The 17,434-nt window shown below is 42.1% G+C and overlaps 1 protein-coding gene across 1 annotated transcript in view; it reads right to left on the reverse strand.

Annotated features, from left to right (window-relative positions):
- ANXA4 (annexin A4) overlaps positions 1-17,434 on the reverse strand; it is a 76,213-nt gene that overhangs the window by 13,729 nt on the left and 45,050 nt on the right. Inside the window, exons 4-8 of the mRNA XM_069582930.1 lie at positions 13,747-13,841; positions 10,551-10,664; positions 9,366-9,456; positions 7,954-8,033; positions 5,776-5,832 (exon numbers count right to left, since the gene is read on the reverse strand). Coding sequence (XP_069439031.1) covers positions 5,776-5,832; positions 7,954-8,033; positions 9,366-9,456; positions 10,551-10,664; positions 13,747-13,841 — 437 coding nt within the window. The remainder of the gene's footprint in view (positions 1-5,775; positions 5,833-7,953; positions 8,034-9,365; positions 9,457-10,550; positions 10,665-13,746; positions 13,842-17,434) is intronic.

Genomic DNA, 17,434 nt, shown 5'->3' on the forward strand with positions numbered 1-17,434 from the left:
AAGTTTCAATAACAATATTGAAACTGTAGTGTACTTATATATTTTCATATTAAGCTTACTATACATAGTGCGAAATTTCTCCCCATTCTATCATTTGATCTTTAATTTTGTTTGTGGTATTGTTTGGTAAAACAATTCTTTCTTTTTAAAATTTAGCCAAACTACCGATCCTTTTCCTTTATGGTTTCTATCTTAAAGAAAATGCATACAAAATCCCTTCCCAGTTCCACATTAAAAAAAAGAATATTTAACTTTTTACACTACCTTTATGGCTTATTTTATTTATGCTAAAAATTTCAATCTATTTGGAATTTATTATGCTGTCAGGTGAAAGTCAGGATCTAGCTTGATTGTTTCCCAAGTGGTCAGCCAATTTTTCCAACTCCACTGAGTAACCTGTGCTTTCTTCACTGACTTGAAATGCATACATTCTGTATATATTCCTGTATATTCTCCCATAGGCTTGGTTCTGCTCTTAGACTTTCTAATTATCCCATTGACTTCTCCCTATCTTACCCCAGGACCACATGCTTTAACTCATTTGTACATTTATTATTCATTTAACTATATATTAGGGCAAGTCTGTTCATACCCTTCTTGTTGAGATTCTAATCTCCACTGTCTTTCCTCTATAGTCCTCATCTTATGTGATTGTTTTGTCTTTTTTTTCCTGAAAATTGGAGGTATTTTCAGCATTGCCTTCGACAACAATGACTGTTTTGTGCAGTGTCGTTTCTGATCAGTGCCGCTTCTAATAAATGTTTATTGTGTCTTTCCTTGTTTCTTTTTAGAATATTTATTTATTTTTGGCTGCATCAGGTCTGAGTTGTGACACACAGGCTCTAGAGCACAAGGGCCAGTAGTTGCGGTGCTCGGGCTTAGTTGCCCTGGGCATGAGGGATTTTAGTTTCCCACCAGGGACTGAACCCGAGTCTGCATTGGAAGGCAGATTCTTAACCACTGGATCACCAGGGAAGTCTCCTTTCCTTGTTTCTAAGAACACTTCCCTTCCACTCATCTAGCCTTCTCTTTATCTCTTCTTGTTTTCATGTAGCTCCATTTTTAGCTCCATTACTTTCTCATTGCATCTTTTTTTTTTAAAGCTCTTGTTTAGTTAATTAAAATCTGTCCTTCTCTTACGTATGTCAGGATCCAGAGCAATCTGAAATCTGTCTCTTCCTTAAAGTGAGCCCCTGTTTGCCTCCCTTTGGGCCCCAGTTTCTTCACGGGCCACATAGTATTTGAGTTGAGATTAGTGCATGTTCATGATCTTTGGTCTTGAAATGATCAACAGTTTATCCAGACCTGGTTTTCTCCACAGAACACAGTGCAATGGATTCTTCTTTGAGCTCCTCACTTTTCATCTGGATGAATTTTAATCAGGAGGACTTGCTGCAAGTCCAGTGGAAGTGGCTGAGACACAGCCAAGTCTTCCCTGAGCACGGTTTCCAGTTTTGATGCAGATCTCTCTCTATTTTTGTATTTCTTGGTTTGTTTTTCAAAGGGAATCAAATATGTGCCATATTCTAACAAAAGCTCTGAAGGGCATTTTCAATGTGCTTTTAATACATGATGAATTTCTTTTTCAAGTAGGAATTCTGAACACTACCTGTTATTTCCTTGAGTGCAGTTTTCACCTCAAGAATAGATAAAATTGCACATTTAGCTTCTCTATATTTAAAATTTTCTACCTTTGATAATAAATTACTACCTAATTTCACCTGTCCTGATAATTCTTTTCATCACAAACTCATTTACTTGCCTCAAAATACAGTTCCATAATACCCAAAGTCTGCAAATGTCCCTTTGCTGATGTACGTTAAAGAACAAAGCCTGACTAGATTTTCCTCCTGTTTTATTTTGGAAGAAGAGTGGAAACCTTGGACAGTGGTTCTTAAATTCCTTTTTCATTGTAAGACTTGGAGGATACAGAAAAATGAGTTCTAGTCCTTCCAACTTCCCCGAGCCCATATTTGTTGTTAAATACCTTTTCACCTGGTCACTTCCAAGGAGAGCTGTGCTCCTTGAAGAACTCCTAAATATTTGTTGAACTGCATGGTTTTTTGTGTTTTTTAAAAATTAGGTATAATTGACATATAACATTATGTTAGTTTCAGGTGTAGAGCATAATAATTTTATATTTGTATATATTGTGAAATGACCCCCACAATGAGTCTAGTTACCATCTAGTACCGTATATAATTACAAAGTATTTTTTCTTATGATAAGCACTCTTAAGATCTATTCTCTTTGAAACTTTCAATATAGCATTATTGTTTTTTTTTTAAACACAATTTTATTTATTTACTTTTGGCAGCATTGTGCAGCATGCAGGATCTTAGCTCCCCGACCAGGGATCAAACTTGTGCCTGCTGCAGTGAAAGAAGGGTCTTTACCACTGGACCGCCAGGGAAGTCCCCAGTATTATTAGCTGTAGTTGCCATGCTGTACATTACACCCTCATGACTTATTTATTTCATAACAGAGCCTGTACTTTTTGGCCTCCTTCACCCATCTTGCCCACCTCCACCCCTGCCTCTGGCAACCACCAGTCTCTTCTCTGTATCTATGAGCTTGATTTTTCCTTGGTTGTTGTTTGTTTAACTCCACATATAAGTGAGATTATATAGTATTTGTGTTTTTCTTTCTGGCTTATTTTAGGTAACATATAGCTCTCTAGATCGATCCACATTTTTGCACATGGCAAGATTTCATTCTTTTTAGGGCTAGAGAGCATTCTTCTACTATACATATACACAATCATTTCCTTCATTCATCTATTGATGGGTTCTTAGGCTGTTTCTATTTCTTGGCTATTGTAAATAATATCCCTATGAATAAGGTGGTACATATGTCTTTTTGAGTCAGTGTTCTCATTTTTGAGGGGCAGACAGAAGAAGTGAAATTGCTGGATCATGAAGCAGTTCTATTTTTATTTTGCTTGAGGAAACTCCATACTGTTTTCCATAGTGGCTGCACCAATTTATATTCCCACCAACAGTGAACAAAGGTTGCCTTTTCTTCACATCCTTGCCAACACTTGCTGTTTGTTATCTTTTTGATGACAGCCATTCTGACAGGAATGAGGTGATATCTCATTGTGGTTTTGACTTGCATTTCCCTGATGACTAGTGATGTTGAGCATCATTTCATGTGTCTGTTGGACATTTGGATGTCTTTGGAAAAATATCTATTCAGATCTTCTGCCCATTTTAAAACTGCATTGTTTGGTTACTTCTATTAAGTTGTACAGGCTATTTTTATATTTTAGATACTAACTTTTTATCAGATATCTGATTTGCAAATATTTTCTCTCATTGAATGGTTGCCTTTTCATTTTGCTGATGGTTTCTTTTGCTGTGCAGAAGCTTTTTAGTTCGATACAGTCCTACTTGTTTATTTTTACTTTTGTTGCTTTAGCTTTCAGCGTCAGATTAAAAAAATCATTGCTAAGACCCATGTAAGGCAGCTTATCACCTATGTTTTCTTCTAGGAACTTTATGGTTTCAGGTCTTACTTTGAAGTCATTAATTCATTTTGAGTGAATTGTTGTGTATGGAGTAAGGTAGTCAGTTCTGGTTCATTCTTTTGCTTAGGGCTATTCAGTTTTCCCAACAAAATTTACTGAAGAGACTATCTTTTGCCCATTGTATATTCTTGGCTCCTTTTTCATAAGTTAATTGACCATACATGTGTAGGTTTATTTCTCAGATTTCTCTTCTATTCCATTGATCTGTATGTCTGTTTTAATGCCAATACCATACACTTTTGATTACTGTAGCTTTGTAATATGAATGGCATGGTTTTAAAAAATCATACAGACCTAGAGTCAAAGGGCCCAATTCCATCAGTTATGTAATCTTATACAAGTTATTTAAGTCTGAGAATCAGTCTCCAAGTCTATAAAACAGAAGTAATATCTACTTCATAGATTTATTACAAGGAAAAAAATGTAAAGTAGTTAGCACAATGCCTAGCACCTGGCAAGCCCACAAAAAAAGTGACAGTGGATATTAATGTTTCAGGAATAAACTGTTCACTAACTCTTCATTCAAATTCAGGATTCAGGATAAGAAAGCTGTGGTACATATAGACAGTGGAATATTACTCAGCCATTAAAAAGAATTCATTTGAATCAGTTCTAATGAGGTGGATGAAACTGGAGCCTATTATACAGAGTGAAGTAAGTCAGAAAGAAAAAAATCAATACAGTGTACTAATGCATGTATATGGAATTTAGAAAGATGGTAATGATGACCCTATATGCAAGACAGCAAAAGAGACACAGATGTAAAGAACAGTCTTTTGGACTCTGGGAGAAGGCGAGGGTGGGATGATTTGAGAGAATAGCATTGAAACATGTATATTATCATATGTGAAACAGATCACCAGTCCAGGTTTGATGCATGAGACAGGGTGCTCAGGGCTGGTGCACTGGGATGACCCTGAGGGATGGAACGGGGAGGGAGGTGGGAGAGGGGTTCTGGATGGGGAACACATGTACACCCATGGCTGATTCATGTCAATGTATGACAAAAACCACTACAATATTATAAAGTAGCCTCCAATTAAAGTAAATAAGTTAAGTTAATTTAAAAAACTAAATTCAGGATTCACCTGGGCTATGGAAGTTCTTTCCAGCATGCCCCCAAATGGTCTCCTAGAGGTAGCTGAAATTCACATAAGCATCTGAGAGTTGTAATACCTTCTCCTTCCTCAAAGCTTCTGGATTGAAGGCAGTTTCCTATATCTCCTTATGGAATGGGCCTCCCTGAGTCTTCAGAACTCTTAGGACTCATAAACTCCTTTCACTTCTAGTGAAAGCAAAAGGTTCTTTCCTATACAATACTGAGTGCTTCACTGTTGTTCAGTCGTTAAACTGTGTCTGACTCTTTGAGACCCCATGAAGCGTAGCATGTCAGGCTCATCTCTTCTCCACTATCTCCTGGAGTTCGCTCAAATTCAGGTCCATTGAGTCAGTGATGTGATCTAACCATCTCATCCTCTGCCCCTCGTCCTGAATGGGACAAATCTCTCTCTAAGGTCATATACTGGTTAACAAAGTCTAGATCCAAATTGTGTAGGTTCAAATCCCGGTTCTGTCATTTATTATCTATGGGAACTTGAGCAAGATATTGACTTCTTTGAGCCTCAATTTCCTTGTCCATAACATGGGAATAGCAATACTTAGTTCACAGGGTTATTGTAAGGATTTGATGACATACTTCATGTAAAGAGCTTTGAACAGTGTTGGCCCCTGGTAAGGACAAAACCAGGTCCTTACTAGGTTTTATTAGTTATTATTTTTAGTGTTATCTGGTCACAGTAAAAATACCATTAGTTGGTTTCAGGGCAGCCATCAGTGGGCTGGATACCAGGGAAGCAACTGCCTTTTAGGGTTTGGTATTAGTTTTACCCATTTTACATAGATTGTATTAAATATTCTCTTTGGGGAAGTAAAAATGTGAGGTCAACAAAGCACAGACAGGTCCCTTTATCTCCTAGTGATTCAGAAGACACTCTGTGATCCTGTGGGGGTAGCCACACCATGGTCCCAATGTTAGAAAATCTAGAACCCAGGGATGCTTATATACTGATGCCCCAAGCCAGCCCCAAGCCCCAGGTATCTCTGCAAGAAACTTCTGCTATTAAAGTCACCTGTGGGAATCTTTTTTCATAACAAATTTCGGCTTGGCCAATATTCATTGAAATATAAGAAGATGTCCACCAACTCGGCCTGGCAAAAGAGAAGAAAGAAGCTGCAGTTCTACTAACCTGGGCATCCTGTCTCACGAGAGCATCATCCAGATAATTGCTTTCATCCCTGCCTCCCTGAGGATGAGAAAAACAAACCACAGAGATTGAGAGAGGATCCAAGAGGATTTGGGTGCTCTGATAAGACAGAATGTCTGGGAGCCCAAGGACAGGGAAATTAGAAGGGGCATGAGTGCAGCTTAGGGAGAAAGGACAGATGTCCTCAAATGTGTTTGTGTTACTCCCACGGCTCTGATCTGATCAAACAGAGGGCGAGCCTGGCGTGGCTCCCTGATGCTGTGTGGGTGTCTCTGACAGCTGAAGGAGCAGGAGGAAAAATACGGCCTGGTGAGAGCACCTGCACCTTCCAGGACCACACCCCCCTTTTTCCTCCTCTTCCTCCACTCCCATGTCTTCCCAGCCAGCTGACTTAAGTCTCCCTAACTGGCAACTTTATGCTGATCAACTCTGCCACATAGGAGCTGGGAAAAGAGGAGAATCAAGAGACCCTGGGGCCAACAGTGGGGGCCTGAGGAGCACCCAAAAGTGCCCTGTCCCTCACCAACACCAGGAGGGCAGGACTGAAGGGAGAGGAATCCCAAAGTGTGGCAAAATGAGCTACTTTTCTCTGATTTGTTACACTATTTTATCGCTAGGCTATTCCAATATGCTACAATCTAGGCATGGCTCTGCAGTGGTAAATCTGGGAGGAAAAGAAAACGTGGGTAGGAAGTAAGAAAAGCAGGCTGGTTGGGACTTCCCTGGTGGTCCAGTGGTTAAGAATCTGCATTCCAAAGCAGGGGATTCAGGTTCGATCCCTGGGTGGGGAACTAACATCCCACATGCTGCGAAGCAACTAAGCCCAAGTGCCACACCTACTGAGCTTGTGTGCGCTAGGCTCCATGCCACACCTAGGGAAGCCCGCACACCACAACTAAAGACGGCATGCCACAACAAAGAGCCCCACACCACAAAGGAGACCCAGCACAGCCAAAATAAAAAAAATAAAATAAAATGAAGAGAAAAGCAGGCTGGCATTATTAAGTAAACATCAGAGACATAGCAAGGTGGGGGCTGGAGATGCTTTCCAGGCTTCTGCTTTGGTTGTTGCAAAAACAGAAACAACAGTAATAGAAAAAGATGAGGGAGGAAGAAGAGCTGGTTTGGAGGCAAAATGAGTTCAAGCATAGTTTAGGAGGGCTGAGTGGACAGAGGTGATGGCAGAATATCCACAAGGAAACAGGGAAAAGGCAGTGAGAAATGAGAGTCTCACACTCTGGAAGGAGGTCAGGCCTAAAGATAAAATTGTGAAGTTGTGTGACATGCTTGTAAATCCATCTCTCTTTTCTGGCATCCCTGCCCCCACACTGGCCCAGACCTGCTTTCTTCACAGTATCTAGAATACCAAGGTAACCCCTGCCTGGGCTCCCCTCCTCTGGTTCAATTCATTGGAACACCGCTATAATACTACTCTTCTAAGAAGTTCCAATCACATCACGACTGCTTCAAAACCTTCAGAGGCTCCCCACAGCTCTCCGAAAAAAAAGCACAAACTCTCCCCAACATGGGACCCCTGTTCATTTTCCCACCTGACTCCTAGAATTACTAGTCCAGCGGCTCAGCCAACTGTTCCCTGAACCCAATCTGTGTTTCCTGACTCCTTGTCTTGTCCTCACTGTTCTTTCTGCCTGGAATGTACCCCCACACACCTGTGCCTCTTGAAATTCCAGCAACCCTACTAGTCCTCTCTCAGCCAGCACCTCTGCCATGAAGCCTTTTCTTTGTTTCTGCAACCAAAATCTCTCCTTGAACCTTTCTTCTGCTCTGTGCCTCTTTTTTGGCACATACTTTCATGCTTTTATTATAGCAACACATGGGCCTGCTAGATCCCCTTCTGACAATATAAATTCTTAAAGCCCAGGACTGCCTTTAACCACATTCCTAACTTTCAGTGCACTGAGAAATGATTGTTTGGCGTATATTAGGTACTTGTATGCATAAATGAGAAAAAATGGGGATGCATGACTAGCTAGAGTCTCTAAAGACAGAATATAAAATAACAGAGAGGCTTCAGAAAAACACAGGGAAAAATTCCCATTTGGGAGGTTGAAAGGTTGAGAAAGGCTAGAAGAGCCGGTAGAGAGTGAACGTCTCAATAAACCATCCCCCCTGCCCCCATCAAAGGTGGGAGCGACTCACAGCGGACAGAGACACCAGCACGCGCTGGAACATGAATGACGTGTCAGAGCGGATATCGTCTTCAAGGCTCCGCCCATATTCTAGCAAGAGAGTCAAATTAGTGACATCAGAGTGAAGATCTCTGCCCAACACCAGGTCACACCCCAGAGTTTTCCGTCCTCTCCTGGACCAGCCTGATTACTGAAGCAACTCATCGTGAGGTTCTTCAGCCCATACACAGCTGATGAAAAACTAAAGTCTTGGTAAAATGGTCAAGAGAAGTTGATGATTAGAGCAGAGACAAGATGCTCTTGTTGCTTACATTGTGGGTTGAGAACGCGGGGCTGTGATCCCCTCTTTGGTGGTTCCTACTATCTAGGGGTCTGTCCTGAATGTGGTTTGCAGTGACACAGAGCTGGTTAAGCAGCATGAGGAAAGGCAAATAGGATGGAGCTTCTGAACCTGTGTTTGGGGACAAGCAGCGGACTGTCCACAGGGAGAAGACCACAGGCAGTCAGCGCTAGAACCAGACTCCCAGGTTTCCACTCTCCCACTCTGAACACCTACCAAAAAACTCTTACTATTTTGTTTTCTTTCTACTGAACTGTACATTTATTACAGAAAACTTAGGAAAAACTGAATGAGTTAAATGAAGTGGCGGGGGCGGGGCGCGGGGAGGCGTTGAACAAAACCTCATCTAATCACCCAGAAATAATCACTGATAACATTTTGGTGAATATCCTTCCTCATTTTCCCCACATCACATATTATTTTTGTTTCTTTAAGAAATGGGATCACAGCATCTCATTTTATGATTTGTCTTTTCCCCTTATTCGTATACCATACCACTCATTGTAATTTAATAACATCCTCCGATATACATTTTGATGATTATGTTGTATGGATAGCCACTCTGCTGGACATCTTTGTTTAGCCACTCTGCTGGACATTTTAAGCTAATATAGATGACACTGTGGGATCTGAACCTTTGGACATTTTTTATTATATTCCTTAGGTCAAGAAGGAGATTTTTAAGAGGGGAGTCTTGCCACTGGGGGTGGCTGCGGGACCTACAGCCTAGTCTGAAGGTAAGAAATTGAGGAGACTGCTCCTCCAGGCCACTCCCTGGAAAGCTATGATTCAGTGGTGCCACCACATTTGAATAAACATCTTTGATTCTCTGCTTGATACTAAAGAACAGCTTTTCAGCTTTCAGGGTAGTAAACACTTCACTGGATAGCCTAAGAAGAGAGGCAGGTACCCCTGAGAAGTCTCGAAAAGCCAACAGTCATTTGGATCGACAGGGATCTGCCTGACAGCGGAGCTTGTAGCTGAGGCTCCCTCGAGGTCAGTGTTTCAGTGGGTAACCTCCCGCTCCAGTCTACTTCTCAGAGGACAGGGCCGCCACCAAGGCCCCTGAGGATGCTACATACGCAGCTGGTAGGTCTGGTTTATGCGCCGGATCTCCTCGGGCGTCCGGGAGGCCAGGATCTCAATCAAGCAGCCCTCATCTGTGCCAGCTCCCTAAATGTAAAAGCCAGAGGAGAGGGTGTCATGAGTCAGGTCACCAAGTTGAGTCCCAGACACAGGAGGGATACAACCAGAAATCTGCAGAGAATAAAGACAACTCAGCTAGTTCCAGCAACAGGATTTGCTCATTTTTAACTTTCCTATCCAGATTCCAACATGTTTATTAGTCATAACAAACATTTCATGGGCTGCTTTTGGGTGTTGGTTAGGAATAGTTTCCACCCTCTGAGGATTTTGTCTTGCCTTGGTCTCCCCTGTACTTTTCCTTTGAAGGGCAGAATCTTCTGGCAAAGGCTGTTATCTCTGTTTCCCAGTGACTAGCCCAGAACCTCCCATGAACCTGAATATTCATTGACGTGAGGGAGGAGGGGAGTCATAATTGAATTTTGTACTTGGTTGCTAAAAATCGGCAGAGCCTGGTGTAGGGCACAGTGGCTCTAGCATCTTGGGAGGCTGAGAACTCTTGGCAGGTTCTGAGCTTACAGCAGCCCAAGAGGCCCTCACGGTGTCAGTCAAAAGTTCCATATCTCAAAACAGGAGCTAATATGGCAAGAAATTGTCTGGAGTTACACAAGCCCCACTCCAGTACTCTTGCCTGGAAAATCCCATGGACGGAGGAGCCTGGAAGGCTGCAGTCCATGGGGTCGCTAAGAGTCAGACACGACTGAGCGACTTCTCTTTCACTTTTCACTTTCATGCACTGGAGAAGGAAATGGCAACCCACTCCAGTGTTCTGGCCTGGAGAATCCCAGGGACGGGGGAGCCTGGTGGGCTGCCATCTATGGGGTCGCACAGAGTCGGACACGACTGAAGCGACTTAGCAGCAGTAGCAGCAACACAGCAAGCACGAGTATAATCACTCCCCAGTGGGCCACGGAGAAGAAAGAATTTCTTAACTTTTGGGGAAACAGCTTTGAAGTTACAGTCGCTAGATTGTAAGGTCCTATTTTCAAGTTGTCTTAAGGAAAATCCTTCCCCCACACCCTCCTCCTCTACACTCTCAGGCCTCTATCATGGCTTCTTGAGAACGCCCCGTGGGTCCACCTTTGCACCCCCAGCCCCAAGAGCAGGAAGAGAGGAGCACGAACCTTCATGGCCTTTCGCAGCTCCTGCACATCGTACAGCACTGTGGGTGTCATCATCCCCAGGATCACCTGCTCGAAGTTGCCACTCAGTTCCGACTTCAAGTCATCCATCAGGTCCTGGGACACAAGCAAGTGCTCTGCTTAACTGCCCCAGTAACAGAAACCAGCCACCCTCGGTGAGGTCCAGGGATGGCTGAGGTCTCCAAGACTCTCTCAGGGGGCTCATACCCTCGAAACCATCCTCATAGGAACACTAAGACGTTGGGATCTGACATTACACCCTCATCCCCTCACAGCTGTCCGGTGGAGCTTTCCAAAGCCTGCTCAACGCGTCTACAGATCCACAGCTATGTGAAAAGGCTATGAAAATACTCCTCCCCTTCCCAACTACCTATCTGTACAAGACCAGGTTTTCTTCCTACTGTAACCAACACCAGGTATCGCAACAAGGTGAATGCAGAAGCACATATGAGAATCCAGCTGTCTTGCATTAAGCAGACACCAGCAGAGACATTACTTTGTCAACAAAGGTCCATCTAGTCAAAGCTATGGTCTTTCCAGTGGTCATGTATGGATGTGAGAGTTGGACTGTGAAGAAAGCTGAGCAACAAAGAATTGATGCTTTTGGACTCTGGTGTTGGAGAAGACTCTTGAGAGTCCCTTGGACTGCAAGGAGATCCAACCAGTCCATCCTAAAGAAGATCAGTCCTGGATGTTCCTCGGAAGGACTGATGCTGAAGCTGAAACTCCAATATTATGGCCACTTCATGAGAAGGGTTGACTCACTGGAAAAGACCCTGATGCAGGGAGGGATTGGAGGCAGGAGGAGAAGGGGACAACAGAGGATGAGATGGCTGGATGGCATCACCAACTCGGTGGACATGAGTTTGAGTGAACTCCGGGAGTTGGTGATGGACAGGGAGGCCTGGCGTGCTGCGATTCATGGGGTCGCAAAGAGTTGGACACGACTGAGCGACTGAACTGAACTGAACTAAAAGAGATTTGAAAATGTAAAACAACGCTAATCATCTTACTACAATTTTTTTTGTTTTGAAATATAAAGCTATTTTTCCTGAAATTGTTATTTTTGCTAGCATGCAATCAGTTTTTATTGTTTTTCAAAATAAATTAACAAATGCTTGTCTTTAAATATCCTCAGTGTTAATTTCAAATATGGTCAATATTAATAAACGTAACCAGCAAAAACAAAAAAGTCTTCAATAATTTAAGAAGCAAAGGGATCCCGAGATCAGTGTGTTTGCTCACTTATGAACACAACTTGAATATATTTCCAAGTCAGTATTTACCTACAATATTTTTAACAGCTGCAGAAATTTCTATATGTAGATATAATACAATTTCTTTAATCAATACCTGTTTCTATTTTTCTACTATTCTTCTAAATAGGCATTTAGTTGCATCCTTGTAATCATTCATGATTAATTCTTAAGGCTCAATTGTTAAAAAGAAATGTAATAATTACTTGGACAAAGGACCAAATTCTAAACACATTTAGTCACATTTCCTCCTACATGTCAGGGAGTTTAAGAACCTGTTTAAGATCAACTAACTAGCAAGAAGGTGATTTGCTTTCAAGTTCAGATCGCAGATTCTCACAAACTTGAGTCCACAAACACTATATTTTAATCTATTGTAGCTATTTTTATGTTAATCCACATGTATCAAACAGATGAATGATAGCATTCAGTCAATCTGTTAAGGTTGCTCACCTTAACAAACTGCTGTCAGATCAGCTTAGTTCTAAAGCTGAATAAATCAATCCCAAATACGTGGCTACACTTTAGCTCACACACCACATGCATATTCACTAAATTTCTTTGGGGATGGAGAAGACTTTAAAATGCCCAGAAGATAGTCCAAGCAACCTGATGGGTAGAATCTTGTTCTCCGCTGGTGCCCAGCCAAGGTTGGCATGTAGATGGCCCCCAGAAGAGCTGAGCCAGGCCTGTCCTGCCCAGCAGCTTAATGCCTGTCTTTGGGAAGCAGCCTCATCTGACTAGCTTTTATAAATTATCCAGGAACAGAAATACTTATGTAGTTAACAGCACTCTGAGACCTGGAGGCACTCACTGATAACGATTACTCAATATAAAGATTCTCTAATCACACAGATAGGCTTTCAGTGATATAAGACCAGGTGAATGACTCTGATAAGTGAGCTGTTGGAAACGAAACTGAGACAGGGTTCCCCAGGGGTGTGGGATTCAAAGCAGAAGGGGAAACATGGTGAGTGAACCACCTCTGAATGCACAAGCCAGTAAAATACACACATATATATACACACACACAGAACCCCATTTTATAACTGGAGGGGGTGACCCTCAATTGAGGATCATTCAAAGGAATGAATATATGCCACAAATAGGTTTACGTAGAAGAGTCAGAATAGACCCTAAATCCTATGAGAGCCTATTTAGAACAAACTGGATTTAATATTTTAATCGGTTTGGAGGATCTTCGTTCACAAGTGGCCAAAGGAAGCCACCAGACTGAGAGGAGGAACATGGGAAGCAGAGCCCTGCCTGGTGCTTCAGAGCGGGGTAGGGGCAGTGAGTCCATTCCACAACTAAGTCCCTGCAAGAAATTGTGTGGGAAGAAACTAAACTTAGCCTTGAACTTTGTGAATCAAGAGCTCCGTGAAATCACTTCTGGCTATGGACAGTGGAGGAACTCTAGGACGTGTTGAAGCTGTTTGTTTGTTTTCAAGAATATCTTTAAACAAGGCAAAAGATCCATCTTTTAAAAACAGATGGCTGGGCTTCCCTGGTGGCTTGGTGGTATAGAATCTGCCTGCCAATGCAGGAGACACGGTTTCTATCCCTGGTCCAGGAAGATCCCACACACTGAGCAGCAACTAAGCCCATGTGCCACAACTACTGAGCCTGTGATTTAGAGCCCCAGAACCATAACTTCTGAAGCCTGGGTGCTCTAGAGCCTGTGCTCCAAAATGGGAAAAGCCACTGCAGTGAGAAGCACAGCTAGAGAGAAGCCCTCCTCGCTGCAACTGGAGAAACGCACATCCAGCAATGATGATCCAGCACAGCCAAAAGTGAAAATATAGAATTATTTTTTTAAAACCCAAAACAAAGGGCCACTACTTCAGGAACCAAGTAGCAAGGGGTCCCTGCTTTCCTGTTGCCTGACAGATCCCTTGTCAAGGCGGACAGCACAGGCCTACCCTGCCGATGGTGGTCTTGTAGGCTGTCCGGATTTCCTGGCGCTGGGCCGTGCTGCGATAGGCCAGGACGTTGATGATGGCATCTTCATCTGTGCCTGGTGGAGAGGAGACAGGGAGGGAGTGCGATTTGAGTGAGGAATGAGAAAGTGGGTTCCTCTGTGGACACTGGCATAACCCTAACACACACAGAGAGCTTTCTAAGAAAAGAAGTTCTTATTCGGAGTGTTTGTCTGTTTTGAAGGGAAACAGACTCTAGATTTAGTTATATGATGTTGTTGTTTAGTTGCAAAGTCAGGTCCAACTCTTTCACGACCTTATGGGCTGTAGCCCGCCAGGCTACTCTGTCCATGGAATTTTCAAGGCAAGAATACTGGAGTGGGTTGCCATTTCCTCCTCCAGGGGATCTTTCTGACCCAGGGATCAATCTCTTGTCTCTTGCATCTCCTGCACTGGCAGGTGGATTCTTAACCACTGAGGCACCAGGGAAGCCCCACTAGGGATTTACCACTAGACAAAAGGGTTAAGGTCTCTAAGCATTAGTTTCCTTATCTATAAACGTGCATGATCACAGCACTTTCCTACCAGGGCTGCTGCAAGTGTTAAATAAAACAAATCAGCGCATTACTTAGCACAATGCCTAGTGCTTGCTAAATAATCAGTACGTGTTGACCAGGATCACGTGTTTCCCCTTCTCTGGAATTTTTCTCTGAGTCTTTGGATCACCCATATTTATCATCCATGTTCTTACCTTTCGCTCCTCACTTTTACCTCTTTATTATCTCCTCTGAGTTTTGAAACAGTTCAAATTCATTTTCAAAATTCACCATTTGGCACTTCATAGGGTTTGAATTGGCAGCTGATAGTATCTACTCCTTTTTAAGATCTGTAATTGTGTTTTTCTTTTCCAAGCTCTCTTTCCTGATCTCTGATTAGAAAACTTTTTAACTTTATTAAAAGTTTTCATTTGAGTGATTCTTATGGTAGACTACTTCTTATCTTTTGGAAATGTTCACAATAAATAAAAACAGAATTTTGTGCTCTTATTTCCTGAAAAAAAAAAAAAGTCATTTGAACTTTTTGTTCTTGCAAATGTCACAGTGTGTGTGTATGTGCTCAGTTGGTCAGTCATGTCCAGCTCTTTGCGGCCCCATGGACTGTAGCCTGTCAGGCTCCTCTGTCCATGGAATTTTCCAGGCAAGAATACTGAAGTGGATTGCCATTTCCTCCTCCAAGAAACCTTCCTGACGAGGGATCAAACCCTCGTCTCTTGCATCTCCGGCACTGACAGGCAAATTCTTTACCACTGGGCCACCTGGGAAGCCCTGTGCAAACGTTACAGAAACCAACTCATTTTCCTTTTTTTTTTTACACATACATACATTTCAAAAATTATTCTTTTCCATTATGGTTTATCACAGGACATTCAATATAGCTCTCTGTGTTATACATTAGGACCTTTTTGTTTATCCATTCTAAATTGCAATACTTTTTTGCATCTACCAACCCCAAACTCCCAATCCATCTCTCCCTGCCTCCTCCTTGGCAACCACAAGTCTGTTCTCTATGTCTTCAAGTATGTTTTGTAGATTGGTTCATTTGTGCCATATTTTAGATTCCATATATAACTGATATGTTACTTGTCTTTCTCTTTCTGTCTTAATTTCCAGTTGCATCCATGTTGCTGCAAATGGCATTATTTTGTTCATTTTGTGGCTGAGCAATATTCCATCGTATATATGTACCACATCTTCTTTATTGATGAGAAACTTTTATAACCGCCCATGAATTCCCATGATGCATTATTCTACCAAACTTTTTCACTATGAATTCAAATTTAAAATGTCATAAACTTTGTCTGTTTTTTTGCAGCAGCTTTTACAGAGAGACTGTATTCTGATCCTTCAGATCGGCCCCTCATCTTTGTCACACCTGGGTGTTCATATATGTTGGGTGAGTGTTCAATATTTTTTATTGTTTATACTATATGGGGAGTTGTGATGAGTTACAGAGGAGAGTCGATTTAAATATTTCAGGGAGAAATGAAAAATACATACATTCTTTGCAAAATTGCAGATCTACAAAAATGTGAGGTGTAGAGAGGAAGCTATAGAATTTTAAGTTTACATACCTTAGGAATCTACTCTCTGTTTTTTTTTTTTTTAAAGAGGATAATAGATACAACCTCAGATATGCAGATGATACCACCCTTATGGCAGAAAGTGAAGAGGAACTTAAGAGCCTCTTGATGAAAGTGAAAGAGGAGAGTGAAAAAGTTGGTTTAAAACTCAACATTCAGAAAACTAAGATCATGGCATCTGGTCCCATCACTTCATGGCAAATGAGGAAACAATGGAAACAGTGACAGACTTTATTTTTTGGGGTTCTAAAATCACTGCAGATGGTGACTATAGCCATGAAATTAAAAGACACTTATTCCTTGGAAGAAAAGTTATGATCAACCTAGGTAGCATATTAAAAAGCAGAGACATTACTTTGCCAACAAAGGTCCATTTACTCAAACCTATGGTTTTTCCAGCAGTCATGTATGGATGTGAGAGTTGGACTATAAAGAAAACTGAGCACCGAAGAATTGATGCTTTTGAACTATGATGTTGGAGAAGACTCTTGAGAGTCTGCAAGGAGAGCAAACCAGTCAATCCTAGAGGAAATCAGTCCTGAATATTCATTGGAAGGACTGATGCTGAAGCTGAAACTCCAATACTTTGGGCCACCTGATATAAAGAACTGATTCATTGGAAAAGACCCTGATGCTGGGAAAGATTGAAGGCGGGAGGAGAAGGGGAAAACAGAGGATGAGATGGTTGGATGGCATCACTGACCTGATGGACATGAGTTTGAGTAAGCTCCGGGAGTTGGTGATGGACAGGGAAGCCTGGTGTGCTGCAGTCCATGGGGTTGCAAAGAGTCAGTCATGACTGAGCAACTGAACTGAACTGAATAGATACAACCATCCTTTTTCCAGAACTCTCTTTCAGCTCAGGGGAGAAAGTTCATCACCCTTTTGCTTTTTTACTCCATTTCTGTGAAAGGCATCACCCTTCTTCTGGTCTGTTAGACTTGAATCCTCAAAATAGCTTTGATTATTTAAACTGCTCTCTTCCTTCACATTCAGAGTTCTTGAATATGCAAAATCTAGCTCTAAAATCCTTTTTGCATTTGTCCCCTCTTTTTAATTCCTACCACAACCACTCCAGTTCAGGATTTCTTCTTAGATAACTATAAAGTTTACCACTAGTAGTCTTACCTCCTAATTGGTCTTTCCAGAGTCCTGCCAGATTCATTTTCCTAAAAGGACAAACTCTCACAGTGTCTTTCCTCTGCTTAGGATACATGATGGATCCCCACCATCTGTTGGATTTAGTACCAGCACTGGAGTCTGGCCTTTGGGACCCTAAATAGCACCCCATTCACTATTGTAAATATCCACATAACCCAGGTCTCCCGCATTGCAGGCGGAGGCTTTAACCTCTGAGCCACCAGGGCAGACCCCACATAAAAGGATATAGGCAGCCAAATCCAGAGACTTTGCTCTTGAATTCCCATACTTGACCTGACTATACTGTACTCTGTTCTCCTAACCTTTTTACCATACCAACCTATGGGTTATTGTCTCCCTAACCCCCTCCATCTCGCATCCTGATTCTGGCATTTGTTGTTTGCTGGACTA

The sequence above is a fragment of the Ovis canadensis genome, chromosome 3 (assembly GCF_042477335.2).
Source record: "Ovis canadensis isolate MfBH-ARS-UI-01 breed Bighorn chromosome 3, ARS-UI_OviCan_v2, whole genome shotgun sequence".
NCBI lineage: Eukaryota > Metazoa > Chordata > Mammalia > Artiodactyla > Bovidae > Ovis > Ovis canadensis.